Consider the following 15,021-nt stretch of genomic DNA (forward strand, 5'->3'; position numbering starts at 1 on the left):
ACACTGGTCAGGCCCCATTTGGCAAGGTTAAAGGTTAATAAAATAATGTTGTCACAGTTGGTTTGTTATAGTTGCAGGGGCCGCATTTACCCCCCAATCCCCCTAATCCCCCTAATTGCCCCTCAGGTTTGGCTCATCTATCCACTGCTTCACGTTTCAATGGCTTCCAGTTGGATTAGTAGTAAGCCCAAACATTTCTGTGCCTTATATCATTTATATATGGGAAGCTCTTCTCCTGCTTGGCTGCTGCAAAGGGCAGAGACCCCTGTATTTATGGATCAGTCTGTATGACAAGTGCAATATATAGGGCACCACATACATACACGATAATAACAATTTATTTCATTGATCATGTTTTGCAGCCTTTTGGTTTTAATCAATATTTCCAAATGTTAATGTATTCACCAAGAGGCTAAAGGTTCCCATACACAGGCCAATAGTAGCTGCCAATATGGGTCCCTTGGACAGATTCGGCAGCTTATCGGCCCGTGTAGGGGCAGAACCGAGGGGCGTGGCTGACCGATATCTGGCCTGATATTGGCCAGATATCAATTGGCCAGGTTAGAAAATCCAGTCGGATCGGGGACCGCATCGGCTCGTTGATGCGGCCCCCGAACCGACTGCCCCATTGCCGCCCACATAATCCGATCATTTGGCCCCAGGGCCAAACGATCAAATTTTTTTTTTTTTACCTAAATGCTCCCTGATATCGCCCACCTGCAGGTGGGGATATCGGGTGAAGATCCGCTCGCTTGGCGACATCGCCAAGCGAGCGGATTTGCTCGTGTATGGGGACCTTGCTTGGCCACTATAGAGAGCATCGTAACTCAAGCTGAAGATGTCACATACGGCAAAACTGGGGGTCCATATTCAGGCCTATATTGTACTTGCACTATGGGTTTTACCATTCAGTGGAGGGGGGGTGCCATTTTTGTTTGGGGTGTCTACTATTTATATGTATGAGTATATAATAACCAAGCTAAACTTATGCCTACATGCATCCACTTTTATTTTAGGTGGGTTTATTGATGTTTGTACCTTCTAGATACGGGGTGAGCCAATAAAGGCAGATACAGAGCAGGTTAAAGTACTGGAACCAGGTTCTGTAAGGGCAAACACACACACATGTTGCCCCACATAACACACAAACCCCTAATATACAGGGTGTAAATTTCTATGACCGTTTTATATGTTTTTTTAAAATAGATTTCCAATTCTGCTTCATTAAATCCTGCAGTTGAAAATCTGGTTGTAGGGGGTCACTGACACCAGCAACCAATAAACAGGCTTGCATTGATGGATGCATTATATTATTATTATTATTAGATAATAGGCTGGGTGAAGTTTTTTTTTCTTTTTTAAAAAAATTTTTATATATAGGCACCCGAGGGCCACCCCCCCATAAGCCAAAAGCTGCTGCCCTAAACACAGGCCCTTGGGCGCCTATATACAAATACAGCCCTGTGGCTGAAATGATCTGTAACACAGAAACCATAGTGGGGCTAAAAATAGTCTATCTCTACAGATAATTTCTACAACTGTTTGTTATTGAACTTAAAAAAATCAAAATCAAAAGGCTTTAAAAAATTAAAAGATTCTTTGTTTCAGTGCTAAATTTTTCACAAAGGGATCATTCAAAACACAGACAAAATATATTACAATTTTATTTACGGACATATTTACAAAACTTGGCTGGGAACTTAGTTCCCAAGGATGTTGGAATCCTTAAACCCTCCACCACCCGCTGGCTGCTTTCTTATTGGCAGTCTCTTCTCAGCCAGCGCAGACATTCATTCCAAAGTCCAGGTCCAGCTCCATTGTGGCCGCAGTCCATTAGATGGAATCATTATGGCTGCAGTTCCTGAGGACCTTTAAGAAGACTTGCCATTCAGGAACATGTAACGTAGGCCCACTGTTCCATGACTGTAGCTGGTTAGATCAAAGAAAAATGTGTGAGAAGATGCATTTTTAAAAACTTCATAAACCCTTTTCCTCCCTGGCCCTAGATCAGGGGTGGGCAAACTACAGCCCGCGGGCCACATCCGGCCCGTTTGCCTTTTTAATCCGGCCCGCCGACTTCTGATTGGTTGCGCCCCGTGCGTGCACGTGACGTCAGAACGCACGGGGCGCAACCGTATAAAACTTCAGATGGAGCGGGAGCCGGGGGCGGGTCGTTGGAGGATGGAGCCAAAGGAAGCTGTAGGTCGCTGGGGGGGGAGCTGGTGGGAGGATGTTGAGCAGGATGATGGGAAGAACGCTGGGGGGAGCTGCAGGATGCTGGGTAGGATGCTGAGGGGGGAGCTGAAGGATGCTGGGGTGGAGCTGAAGGATGCTGGGGTGGAGCTGAAGGATGCTGGGGTGGAGCTGAAGGATGCTGGGGAGAGCTGAAGGATGCTGGGTGGAACTGCAGGATGCTGGGGAGTAGAGCTGGAGGATGCTTGGTGGGATGCTGAGGGGGGAGCTGGAGGATGCTGGGGGTTAGCTGAAGGATGCTGGGGTGGGGAGCTGCAGGGTGCTGGGTGGGAGCTGAGAGGCCCCGTGATTTCTAATGGCGGCCCTGGGCGTAACGCTGGTCCGGCCCGGGCCGTCTGTAAGTCAATGTGGCCCCTGAGCCAAAAATTTTGCCCACCCCTGCCCTAGATACTAAAGGGATGACTAGATTCCTAGGTTCTGAGAAAGAAATGTGAGAAACCGAGTGGCAGAGTTTGGGGATGGGGAGCGGCAGGCAGGGTGTCAGTATATCAATATCAAGTGTCAGTATCTCTCTAATAGATAAATAGGAATAAGCAGTTGCATCTTTATGGGGTTTCGGCCTATTATTTAGCTTCTTTGGGAGTGTCTTCCAACTTAACACAGATTTCAGTATAATAAACAAAATATGATTAATAACACCATGAACTTGAAATGCTAGACCAACCTTAAATAGCCGATATAGTCCTTATTTGCCACTACTCCTCAGTGTATCTTATTGGGCATTTTCTGGGCCGTACCCTTCAGCATTCCAGTACTATAAAAGAAAGAGACAAGTGCAAAAATGGATTTCCATGCTAAATAACTGTATATTAAAGCAGCATATTACTAATGTGTGATCTGTGCTGTCTGATATGTATATGACATAGAGAGGGAGCTGTGATCCTGTGTGTAGATGGAGCAGGGCTGTGATATCCGTATGGGTCACATGTGCCTGTATTCCTTTCATCTCCTACAAAAATGGTTATGTATCTGTGAAAGGACTAAAGCTGGCCATACACGGGCAGATCCGCTCGCTTGGCGATGTCACCAAGCGAGCGGATCTTCACCCGATATCCTCACCTACGAGTGGTGATATCGGGGAGGCATGTAGGCGAATTCGGCAATGGGGCAGTCGGTTCGGGGACCGCATCAACGAGCCGATACAGTCCCCGATCCGATGGGATTTTCTAAACTGCCCGATCGATATCTGGCCAATTTCAGGCCAGATATCGGTCGGGCAGGCCCCTTGTTTCTGCCCCTACACGGGCCAATAAGCTGCCGAGTCGGTCCAAGGGACCAATATCTATCGGCCCGTGTATGGGGACCTTAAGTGACGACAAAGTAGAAAGAATGGTCTACTCTGAAATGACTAAATGTTATGGATATAAAGATAAAGAGTATAAAACACATTGAAACAGTTACATTATTTGTATAAAAAAATGCTCTTACCACACTGTAGATATAATCCATTAACCAATTCTCCATGCTATCGGCCATTGGTTGTTCCTTTATAAAGCTGTGTTCGAGAAGCATTTTGGCCGTCGGTCTTTGATCAGGTGATTTTATCAAACACAGCGCTAGGAAATCCTCAAAACTTTCAGACCTGGGAAAAAGCAGTAAATATTCAGCTTTAATCAAGGGATGTTTTGATTAAAATATGATATGTTCCTTATATGATAGATGATAAAAATCGGTCCTAGTACAATTACACGTCTCAGTGTGTAATAGTTCTATATACATTTGCCAATAGCAATACTTCATCAGAATTGTGGACTAGAATACCAATCTTGGAAGAGAATTGCTAGTTAAAAGACATAGAGAATTCTGTAGAAGGACTCACCAATAGTTTCGTTCATATAGTGTGGGCGCCTCATAGGTGTAAATGAGGGCCGCTGGATCAAACGCGTGATAGTAAGCTAAAGGATATAAAACAGCATATTAAAAACTGCAGAGCACTGATGATATCCAAAGCACATATTACTGTATATCATGGGAAGCATGAATGCTATGAGATTCAAAGGCCAGGTAGTATTGGTGCCCTAAGTAATACTACTAATTCTAACTCTAATACTACTATCTACCATAAGGTCGGTTGTATTACAGGCTGTATTTCTGGCCTGCACCCACTGTTGGCTTGAATGATAAGTAAGTTAGGGGAGGGAACAGGGGTGGACTGGGATTTAAAGTAGGCCCTGGAATTTCAAGAACACAAAGGCCCAAACAGCCACATAGAGTCCCACTAAATAGTGACTGTCTGTGGCATCTTACAGCCCCCCTGGCTTTCCCAGTACCCAGAGGCACAAACAGCCCCCCCAGCCCAATAAATAGTGACTGTCTATGGCACCTTACAGCCCCCCTGGCATTCCCAGTACCCAGAGGCACAAACAGCCCCAGCCCAATAAATAGTGACTGTCTGATGCACCTTACAGCCCCCCTGGCATTCCCAGTACCCAGAGGCACAAACAGCCCCCCCCCAGCCCAATAAATAGTGACTGTCTGTGGCATATTACAGCCCCTCTGGCATTCCCAGTACCCAGAGGCACAAACAGCCCCCCAGCCCAATAAATAGTGACTGACTGTCTATCATCTCACAAGGCTATTCTGCCATTGTTCTATGGCCCCTACTCAGGGCCGGCAAGAAGTAGCTGTCTTACTCTATCCCTGTAGTCAATTAAATATTTTATAAGAATGTAGGGCCAAATGTATTTGATATCAGGAAACAAAGTTGGCTAAAAGGTACTGAATAGCGCCCACTGAGGCACAGTATTCACCTTAGAAGCAGCCTTAACTAAAGTTACAAAATTTGTGTTTTACTTACGTGGCAGTCCTTCTGCCATCTCTATGGCGGTAATGCCAAACGACCAGATATCACACTGGAAATAAAAATACAAAGAAAATGAGTAAGTTAATGTCTGTGCGGAGTTGTACATAATCTATAACTGTAGGGGCTGATGAATTAGATATTGCAGCGCTGCATGTTCCAGACTAAAGTGCTATTGGCAGTGAGTTAGTAGGAACACTAGTGCCGCTGAATGCACTATATTTACAGAGCTTGCAACTCACCTTTAAGCCATATGTGCAGTTTCGATAGTATTTGCAGGCAATAACTTCTGGCGCCATCCAACAGGTTGTTCCACAGGTACCACTTGTAATGTCATCTGGGCTTCTTAACTGCACAGCCAGCCCGAAATCAACTGAAACAGAAGCATACATAAAATGTTTCTTGCAGCATGGGTAACGCAGCAAAGCAGATCTTTATCATTTCTGCAACCGCTACACACCCTGTTTTTATTTTGCGCCATCTTTTTGTAGCTGTTACAGTTTAAAGCGAGAATAACCCCCGAAGAATGCAGTCGCAAGGGCTCAATCTCAGAGGTAACCCCCCTTAGTGTTAATGTCCCCATACACGGGCAGATTGTAGCTGCAGATATGGGTCCCTTGGACAGATTCAAAAGCTTATCGGCCCGTGTAGGGGCAGAAACGAGGGGCCTGCCCAACCGATATGTGGCCTGAAATTGGCCAGATCTCGATCGGCCAGGTTAGAAAATTCCGTCATATCGGGGACCGCATCGGCTCATTGATGCGGTTCTCGAACCGACTGCCCCTTGCCGCCAGTATAATTCAATCGCTTGGCCCCAGGGCCAAACGATCAAATTATTTTTTTTAACTACACGCTCCCCGATATCGCCCACCCGTTGGTGGGGATATCGGGCGCAGATCCGCTCGCTTGGCGATCTCTGGCCTAACCCATTTACCCGATTTCTCACCCACACAATAAGAGTAAAAAAGACTGATACACAGGGCCAGATTTATCTTCAGGGCTCCCCGAGGCCGCCCCCGTTGGTCGCCCCGCCCCCTGTGCGCATGCGCGAACGCGCGACACCCCCCCCCCCCGTGCGCAGGTGTGAGTGCGCATGCGCAAACCTTTAAACTCCCATACGGAGCAGTGGGGAGAGGTCCCGAGAGGTCCCCCACAAATCCGGGCCTGCTGATACATCCTAGTTATACATGTCAAATTGCAGACTCAAAACACCCCTACCCCACATTTATTTAAGCTATTAACTATGAATGCTTGAATTTAAAAAAAATAGTGAATTTTACTTACTTATCTTAACTTTAGCTGGATAGGTTAGCGTGATATTCATGCATTTGATATCACGGTGCACAATCCATTTCTCATGTAGGTAGTTCAAGCCCTAATAAGATAAATGAGCACAAATAGTGATTATTCTCCATGGATAATTAAGAAATCAATGGAACATTATATTTCTTATCCTAAAACACCCTAGATACAGATGTGCATATATATATATATATTAGTGATACTAGAGAATCTGGAAGAGAGCTGCCGGCAGTGTAAGGTTTGCAGGCTGGAAGGGCGAGTGGAAGAACTCAGCCAGAACCCGCCCGCAATCCGCATTTGTTGTGCTGAGGTCGGCACAAACCCACCCGTGGGTATCGGGCCAGCCCGCACTTTACTGACATATATATAATACACAAAAGCCATTGATATCCTGTAAATAATATCCTTATAAATGGCGCTTAGTGATGTAATTTCTGTCACATGACTCACTGAAACTTGCGTATTATAATAAATAAAGTGCCCCCTGTTGAAAAATATGAGATTATATATAAGAAAAAGATTAAGGTTAAGCCAGGCTTACCTCTAGCACTTCTCTAGATATGTACTGAATTGCATACTCTGGGAGGGATCTGTACATTTTCTGCAGGTCATATAGGGATCCGCCACAACAATATTCCATAATGCACTAGAATAAGTGAGAGAATGCAGACCAAATAAGCTACAAACGTGACCATAAACACTATACACTACCTACACACACCTTTTATTCTATCTTCCATTACCCTTCTCATAAGATTTCATACCTACTAGTGGATTATTGGATTAATCGTATTTCTCTGCAGGCCACTACAGACAATACAGATGCCAGACAGTAGCAGTTGGTGCTCTTACTGCCGTTACTGCCATTTTATGAGGAAAAAGCCTTATGGGATAATTGGTCTTTCTAGCCAGAGCTGGCTACCTCATCTTCTGTTTTACCCTTACAAGTAATGCCCCTCGTGTCCCACCCTATTCCTTTCCATGTTACTCAGTGTATAATTGGAAATGGTGCAGAGGGGTAGGATAATTTATAGATATATGGATTCAGTAGCACCCTCATATTTGATTGACATTGAGCAAAAGGTCAATTTTATTGTTAGACCCTCTTTACTTAAACGTAGGCATATTGGGGATAACAGCATTCAGATGGGATTGGCCCATGTCAGTGTATTTTTTTTTCTGCTAAAACAATTTATGATGAATATTTCCTTACCCATAACTGGCTTGACTCTGGAGTGACATTGATCATGGAACCGTAATATTCCACGGTATTTTTGTGTCCAGAGACTTTCTGCATCAGATACACCTCCTCTAGTTCTTTGATTTCTTCAGTGTATCTCTATACAACAGAGAATAAGTATAGAAAAATACAAACCGTTATTGCAAACTGACATATTGCTTTTCCCGCCATAGGAACAAGGAAAGGCGTTTATTATGAATATATAAGCGCTTATAGAGAAACAGTTGTATCAGAACAAAACATGTACTGTATTTGCCTAAAAGAATAAAATAATAAGGCCTAAAAATAATAAAACTGAGAGCAAAAGGTCTGTGTCTTTCTCTGAGCGGCTTGGCACCATAGGGAAAGTGAAGCAAATAAAGGCACCGAGTTGCTAAATAAGACCCTTCTAAATGCCGATTTGCTAATGTGCCATAGTAGTAATACTACAGTTATCTAAAATGGATGGTGACTCTTACTTCTAATTAGGTGCCAGATTGACATGGTAAATGTTGGTGCCATGGGAGAAAAGTATTGTATAAGGGATTACCTTTTGTTGGTAAAGACTAGTTATTAAAGAGTCTGGTAGCTTTGTGAGCATTAAAGGCAACATTTAACTGGCCCTCGTTGTTTATGGCACAAGAGAGATTAAACTTTTGTTGAGGATTTAGCATCTGGTAACTTTAACTGATTCTCTTTACATATACATAGTTTATATGGTGAGATTTACATGTAGCTAATTACAGTAGCTAATTAAAAACACAGTACAACGAGTCTTCAGATATACAGTAAAACAGTGGTGTTACTGTATATGGCCAGGTCCCCATGCAAAAAAATCTTCAGAGGGGCCAGGTGTACACCCCTACCCAGCCTGCCCCACACGTCCCCCACTCCCCACCAGCTCTCAGGTAGGGTTTCTATAGAGGAAGCAGACCCCACAGTCCAGGCCCCCTCCCCAGGGCTCCCACATGGCTGCAAAGCCCACCTCCTCCATAGTTACACCACTGTAGGAAAATGTATTAAAAGCCTCAGGCCTCTGGTTCATTACCTTTTGGATTTCTGTGATCTTTATAGCCACAGGGTAGTGGGTCTCTCGATATTTTGCCTGTAACACAAACAGAAACATTTTCTTGTTATTTTTTTACTTAAACTTAGAAACGTGACAGGGTTGCCACGAGGTTTATGATGTATTTTGTAGCCTTTCGAGTAAAACATTGGGAGAGGAAAATAATTTTATGAACGTGAGCACATTTACTTGCTCTATGATTCCAAATCAAATTGTCCTAACTTGGTCTTCTGTCACTCAAGGCAATACAGTACACAAAGATGGAGAATAAAGTGGTGACACTACTGCTACAACTGTTTTACCTTCAACTATAACTCCTTCTAGTGGGAGAAATAGCTGAAGAAATTCTCTGTAAAGGAATAATGAAGAATCCCAATGGAGATATCAAAAAACGAATAAAACCCTACATGATCTGCATCAACAGATCACAGGAAAAATATGAGTCTCCAAGACACTTTCCTGGCCCCCAGGCTGCCCAATGACATACACAATTGGCTAGTATATATTTTATATACTGGGAAACTGACCAATTACATGCAAAAAGTTGGACAGCACTGATATTAGATTAAATTAGGGTTAAGCTATTAGTTATACTCTTGGGGGAACAGTGATAGCACTTTCATCATAACTGTGGTTACAACCAAACATTTCATTGGGGGTTTCCATGAGAGGCTTACCTTATACACAGTTCCAAATCCTCCTTGTCCAAGTTTTTTCCAGTCATAATAATCTACTGCTTGATACTTTAAACAAAAATATAGAATAGCATAAATTTTCTGGTGCATAAATATGATGAATTACTATATATTAATAAATATAATTTACCAGGATAATATAAAAACTTAGGGGAGTCACGTAAGGAAAGTGTACACTAGGGGGCTGATTTACTAATCCACGAATCCGAATCCCAAATGAGAAAAAATCGGATTGGAAACGAACATTCTGTGACTTTTTCGTGTTTTTGCAATTTTTTTCATCGCCGTCGCGACTTTTTCGTGAATTGTTGCGACTTTTTCGTAGCCCTTACGACTTGTGCGAATTGTCACGACTTTTTTGTATTGAGCGCTAGTAAACGCGGCCAAACCTTTCCGATTTTTTTCGCGACGGCTACAAAAAAGTCGCGACAATTCGCGCAAGTCGTAACAGCTACGAAAAAGTTGCAACAATTTACAAAAAAGTCGCGACGGTGACAAAAAAAATCGCAAAATACTGATCATTACGAAAAAAACGCATTTGGACGCTTTCGATCCGTTCATGGGATTAGTAAATAGGCCCCTAGGTCTAGTAACCCAGCAGCAACCAAATACATATTTCTACTTGCTGATTGGTTGCTATTGCTTAGTAGATTGTGAGCAAAATTAGTTACCTTAATTAGCCCTTAAATACTTGATAAAGTTGCCAACCACTTCAATACTACATAGAATAATTTTATTTCACTCTCCCAATCAACTTTATCCCCTTTAATGTGGATAGACATGCACTGAATCCCTCTTTTTGGAAAGCAGATTGAGACACATTGGTTGATCTGGAGGTGGGAGGGGCATAAATACTCTCATTCTGCTGTAGATCTGATTATTCTAGCTATTGGCCAAACCAATGGATCAGTGTAATGGAAGCGGTGTGAAAAAGGCATAAGATTATATAGGAAATAATGGCAAAATATTGAACTTGTCTTGTATAGTACAGCTTTCTTTCATGTCATTATACATAATAAACACGTTACTTACATCATAAACCACTGGAATTCCTATTGCCTGTTCATTCTAAAAGGAAAGCAAGAAACAACATCATCATTTTTATACACAACATCATAATGCCAAATTGTGCTAATTTGATATTATCAGTTATCCAATCATAATGCAGGAAAATGGAAACCTGGGTGATTTTGGACAGGACATTGACTTGGCTGTATACACAAGCCAATGAGTTACCAAATTGAGTTGGCAGCTCATATTGGCCAGTGTATGGCCAGGTTGAAAGATCCATATGAATTTGTAACATGGGTTGGAGTACTTACATAGTAAGCAACTGGAGGCAGTGCTTCTTGCTCTGGAGGATTCTCAGCCTAAAGGGATCAGAAAAGGTGTTGTAAATATAAAGGTGTCAATTAAATATATATGTACTATATAAACCTTTCTTTGAAAGATCCATATGAATTTGTATCATGTCATGGCACTGTGTTGGGTGCTAGAGGGTTGGAGTACTTACATAGTCAGCAACTGGAGGCAGTGCTTCTTGTTCTGGAGGAATTTCAGCCTTAAGGGATCAGAAAAGGTGTTGTAAATATAAAGGTGTCAATTAAATATATATGTACTATACAAAACTTTCTTTGTCTGAGCCCATAAAATAATAGAAAGTCATCCTGTTTTAGGCTTGGGATGCTCCATACTTTTCCATAGGGCTTTGCATTATGGCCTTGCCACCCCCCCAAAAAAATAGTAAGGAACCCTAAATTCCAATTAAATCAAGATAAGCAAGCCTTGTGTAATAAAGCAAGGTGTGACGTTATTATGCATTATATTGTGTTACCCTCTTCTACTCACACTTTTAGCTGTTACAAATTCTAAGTCTTCTCCATCCTTAAAGAAAAAGAGAAATATGATCAGCTTTATGCATGGCAGTCCCTCTCTCATTAAAGGCTTTATTGGGCTGGGTGCTAATGCATTAGTGAACCCTATAGTTTTATTCTAACATTTTGGAGAAGAATTGGTTAACACCAATCCTAAAAATACCAAATAGGATTCTAATATTGCAATATTCCCAACACGCCGTCAGACTTACATCATCCGTGTGTGGAGGCTCTGATCTTGGTGACCCTCCAGTCTTAAATGAGTAATATACCTGTTGGGGCAATAGCAGAAAAGCACAGTGAGTATTGGCAAAATAGAAATATTGGGTTGCAATGATATGTGATTCAAGCCCCCCCTTTTACTACCCAAGGTGTAATTGTTATGTCAAGCTCTTCTACTTACATTTCCATCACTTTCCAAACATTCTTCATTCTTAAAGACATGAACACATAGAGATTCTTCTTTCTTCTCTGATGGTTCTGGTGTGTTTTCACTCTAAAAAGGTAGAAATAGCTGATCAATTTTATGCACAAAAGGATGGAAAGCAGTAAAAAAAAATGTGAATATTGGGTTGCAATGATATGCTATTCAAGCCCCCCCTTTTACCCAAGGTGTAATTGTTATGTCAAGCTCTTCTACTTACATCTCCATCAATTTCCATAGATACTTCATCCTTCAAGACATGAACACACAGAGATTCTTCTTCTTTCTTCTCTGATGGTTCTGGTGTGTTTTCAGTCTAAAAAGGTAGAAATAGCTGATCAATTTTATGCACAAAAGGATGGAAAGCAGTCAAAAAAATGTGCAAATATAGGGGTGCAATGATATGCTATTCAAGCCCCCCCTTTTACCCAAGGGGGCACGTTTACTAACCCACGAATGGGCCGAATGCGCCCGATTGCGTTTTTTTCGTAATGATCGGTATTTTGCGATTTTTCGGAAAATTGTTGCGGCTTTTTCGTAGCCATTCCGAAAGTTGCGCAAAATCTGGCGATTTTTTTCCTAGGACCCAAGGTGTAATTGTTATGTCAAGAAGTGATGAGCGAATCTGTTCGTGCGACAAAAAATGTTGTGTGACAAAAAAAATTGTTGCCCACGACTATTCTTTTGTCGCGTGGCTATTGTTTCGTCACCGGCGGCTATTATTTTGTCGCCCGCAGCTATTATTTTGTGACGCGGCTATTGTTTCGTCGCCCGCGGCTATTATTTTGTCGTCCGTGGCTATAATTTCGGCTGCAAATTTTTCCATTCGTTTCACAAAACAATCCGCCAATGACAAAACGCAGAAATTCGGCACGAATCCATGCCTGGCGAAACATTTCGCCCATCACTAATGTCAAGCTTTTGTACTTACATCTCCATCAATTTCCATAGATTCATCGTCCTTCAAGACATGAACACACAGAGATTCTTCTTCTTTTTTCTCTGACACTTCTGGTGTGTTTTCAATCTAAAAAGGTAGAAATAGCTGATCAATTTTATGCACAAAAGGATGGAAAGCAGTAAAAAAAAATGTGCAAATATAGGGTTGCAATGATATGCTATTCAAGCCCCCCCTTTTACCCAAGGTGTAATTGTTATGTCAAGTAGTGATGAGCGAATCAGTTCGTGCGACAAAAAATGTTGTGTGACAAAAAAAATTGTTGCCCACGACTATTCTTTTGTCGCGCGGCTATTGTTTCGTCGCCGGCGGCTATTATTTTGTCGCCCGCGCCCATTATTTTGTGACGCGGCTATTGTTTCGTCGCCCGCGGCTATTATTTTGTCGTCCGCGGCTATTATTTTGTCGCCCGTGGCTATAATTTCGTCGCGCGGCTATTCTTTTTTGACGCCGCCGACAATTTTTGGATGTGCGGCGAATTTTTCGGCGGCAAATTTTTCCATTCGTTTCACAAAACAATCCGCCAATGACAAAACGCGGAAATTCGCCGCGAATCCATGCCTGGCGAAACATTTCGCCCATCACTAATGTCAAGCTTTTCTACTTACATCTCCATCAATTTCCATAGATTCATCGTCCTTCAAGACAGGAACACACAGAGATTCTTCTTTCTTCTCTGATGCTTCTGGTGTGTTTTCAATCTAAAAAGGTAGAAATAGCTGATCAATTTTATGCACAAAAGGATGGAAAGCAGTCAAAAAAATGTGCAAATATAGGAGTGCAAAATATCTATAAGGCTACGGCCCAACGGGACAGATTTTCTGCTTGCCTATTATAATTTGCAGGCCCAGAATGAGCCGTTGTGCTGGCATTCGCTTACTTGTGTGTCTGCAACTAGGGGCACTGAGTTGGCCTGGGTGCACACACATGAAATGAATTTTGCTACAGAAACTTGTCTGCGCCCAGGCTGACATGGTGCCTTTGGGTACAGACACACAAGTGAGGAGATGCTAGCGGAGGAGCTTACACACAGGCCAACAAACCCTAATACCGGACATGCCGCTTTGTGATTAGATTCCCTTATTTCTATGTAAACACTTCTACTTACGCATTCAACTGATGGACCTTCTACAGCTTCTCCGTCCTTAAAGAAAAGAGAAATATTTATAAGTTTTATGCATGGCAGGGCACTAGCCCAGTTGTGTCCTAAAATAGCCCCTTTGCTTTCTCCTAACTTCTAAACAAAAGGAATTCTAGTAACTAAAAGGCCTTTGGATTGTACTTACACAGCTAGCAGCTGGAGGAGTCTGAGCTGGAGGTTCTACATCCTTTGGGAAAGAATAAAGAGATTTTGAGGCTCTATACATAGAAAGCCCATTACTAGAGATACTAAGAGTATTACTGTATATAAACACACACATGTTTGTTGCGTGCTTAATATAGATATTGATATTTGCTGAAATCACTTCTACTTACGCATTCAACTGATGGACCTTCTACAGCTTCTCCGTCCTAAAAGAAAAGAGAAATATTATAAGTTTTATGCATGACAGGGCACTAGCCCAGTTGTGTCCTAAAATAGCCCCTTTGCTTTCACCTAACTTCTAAACAAATAGGAATTCTAGTAACTAAAAGGCCTTTGGATTGTACTTACACAGCTAGCAGCTGGAGGAGTCTGAGCTGGAGGTTCTACATCCTTTGGGAAAGAATAAAGAGATTTTTAAGCTCTATACATAGAAAGCCCATTACTAGACATACTAAGGGGCACATTTACTAATCCACGAACGTCCGAAAAGCATCCGAATGCGTTTTTTTTGTAATCGGTATTTTGCGACTTTTTCGCGAATTTTTCGAGCGCTCAATACGAAAAAGTCGTGACAATTCGCGTAAGTCATAATGGCTATGAAAAAGTCGCGACAATTCGCACAAGTCGTAACGGCTACGAAAAAGTCGCAAAAAATACGGAAAAGACGCAAAATGTTCGTTTTCCAATCCGAATTTTTCCCATTCGGATTTGGATTCGTGGATTAGTAAATCAGCCCCTAGGAATATTACTGTATATAAACGCACACATGTTTGTTGCGTGCTTAATATAGATATTGATATTTGCTGAAATCACTTCTACTTACGCATTCAACTGATGGACCTTCTACAGCTTCTCCGTCCTAAAAGAAAAAGAGAAATATTATAAGTTTTATGCATGGCAGGCAGTAGCCCAGTTGTGTCCTAAAATAGCCCCTTTGCTTTCACCTAACTTCTAAACAAAAGGAATTCTAGTAACTAAAAGGCCTTTGGATTGTACTTACACAGCTAGCAGCTGGAGGAGTCTGAGCTGGAGGTTCTACATCCTTTTGGGAAAGAATAAAGAGATTTTTAAGCTCTATACATAGAAAGCCCATTACTAGAGATACTACTAGAGATACTACTGAG

At 42.2% G+C, this 15,021-nt stretch overlaps 2 protein-coding genes across 8 annotated transcripts in view; one reads left to right on the forward strand and one right to left on the reverse strand.

The window, feature by feature from the left end:
• The window catches only part of lrrc3c (leucine rich repeat containing 3C), a 163,510-nt gene that overhangs the window by 60,888 nt on the left and 87,601 nt on the right, over positions 1–15,021 (forward strand). The gene's annotated exons all lie outside the window — the stretch shown is intronic.
• LOC116408051 (serine/threonine-protein kinase dst1-like) lies at positions 1,640–13,982 on the reverse strand. Its single transcript, XM_031894812.1, has 20 exons — positions 13,878–13,982; positions 13,700–13,735; positions 13,200–13,292; positions 11,613–11,705; positions 11,422–11,481; positions 11,184–11,219; positions 10,849–10,896; positions 10,658–10,705; positions 10,368–10,403; positions 9,318–9,383; positions 8,623–8,679; positions 7,569–7,694; positions 6,897–7,001; positions 6,338–6,428; positions 5,296–5,426; positions 5,051–5,105; positions 4,073–4,148; positions 3,682–3,835; positions 2,918–3,007; positions 1,640–1,929 (listed from the first exon to the last, which is right to left on the reverse strand). The coding sequence occupies exons 1-19, from the start codon at positions 13,956–13,958 to the stop codon at positions 2,966–2,968; spliced, it is 1,434 nt and encodes a 477-aa protein (XP_031750672.1). The 5' UTR covers positions 13,959–13,982; the 3' UTR covers positions 1,640–1,929; positions 2,918–2,965.

Source organism: Xenopus tropicalis, chromosome 10 (assembly GCF_000004195.4).
Source record: "Xenopus tropicalis strain Nigerian chromosome 10, UCB_Xtro_10.0, whole genome shotgun sequence".
Lineage (NCBI taxonomy): Eukaryota > Metazoa > Chordata > Amphibia > Anura > Pipidae > Xenopus > Xenopus tropicalis.

What these genes read in the sequence shown, in the direction of transcription:
- LOC116408051 (XM_031894812.1), bottom strand. Translation starts at nt 13,958, where the DNA reads ATGTATAGAGCCTCAAAATCTCTTTATTCTTTCCCAAAGGATGTAGAA. An exon ending in CTATGGAAATTGATGGAGAT is followed by an intron (nt 11,706 to 13,199) that starts GTAAGTAGAAAA and finishes CTACCTTTTTAG; the next exon opens with AGTGAAAACACACCAGAACC. An exon ending in GATTTGGAACTGTGTATAAG is followed by an intron (nt 8,680 to 9,317) that starts GTAAGCCTCTCA and finishes TTTGTGTTACAG; the next exon opens with GCAAAATATCGAGAGACCCA.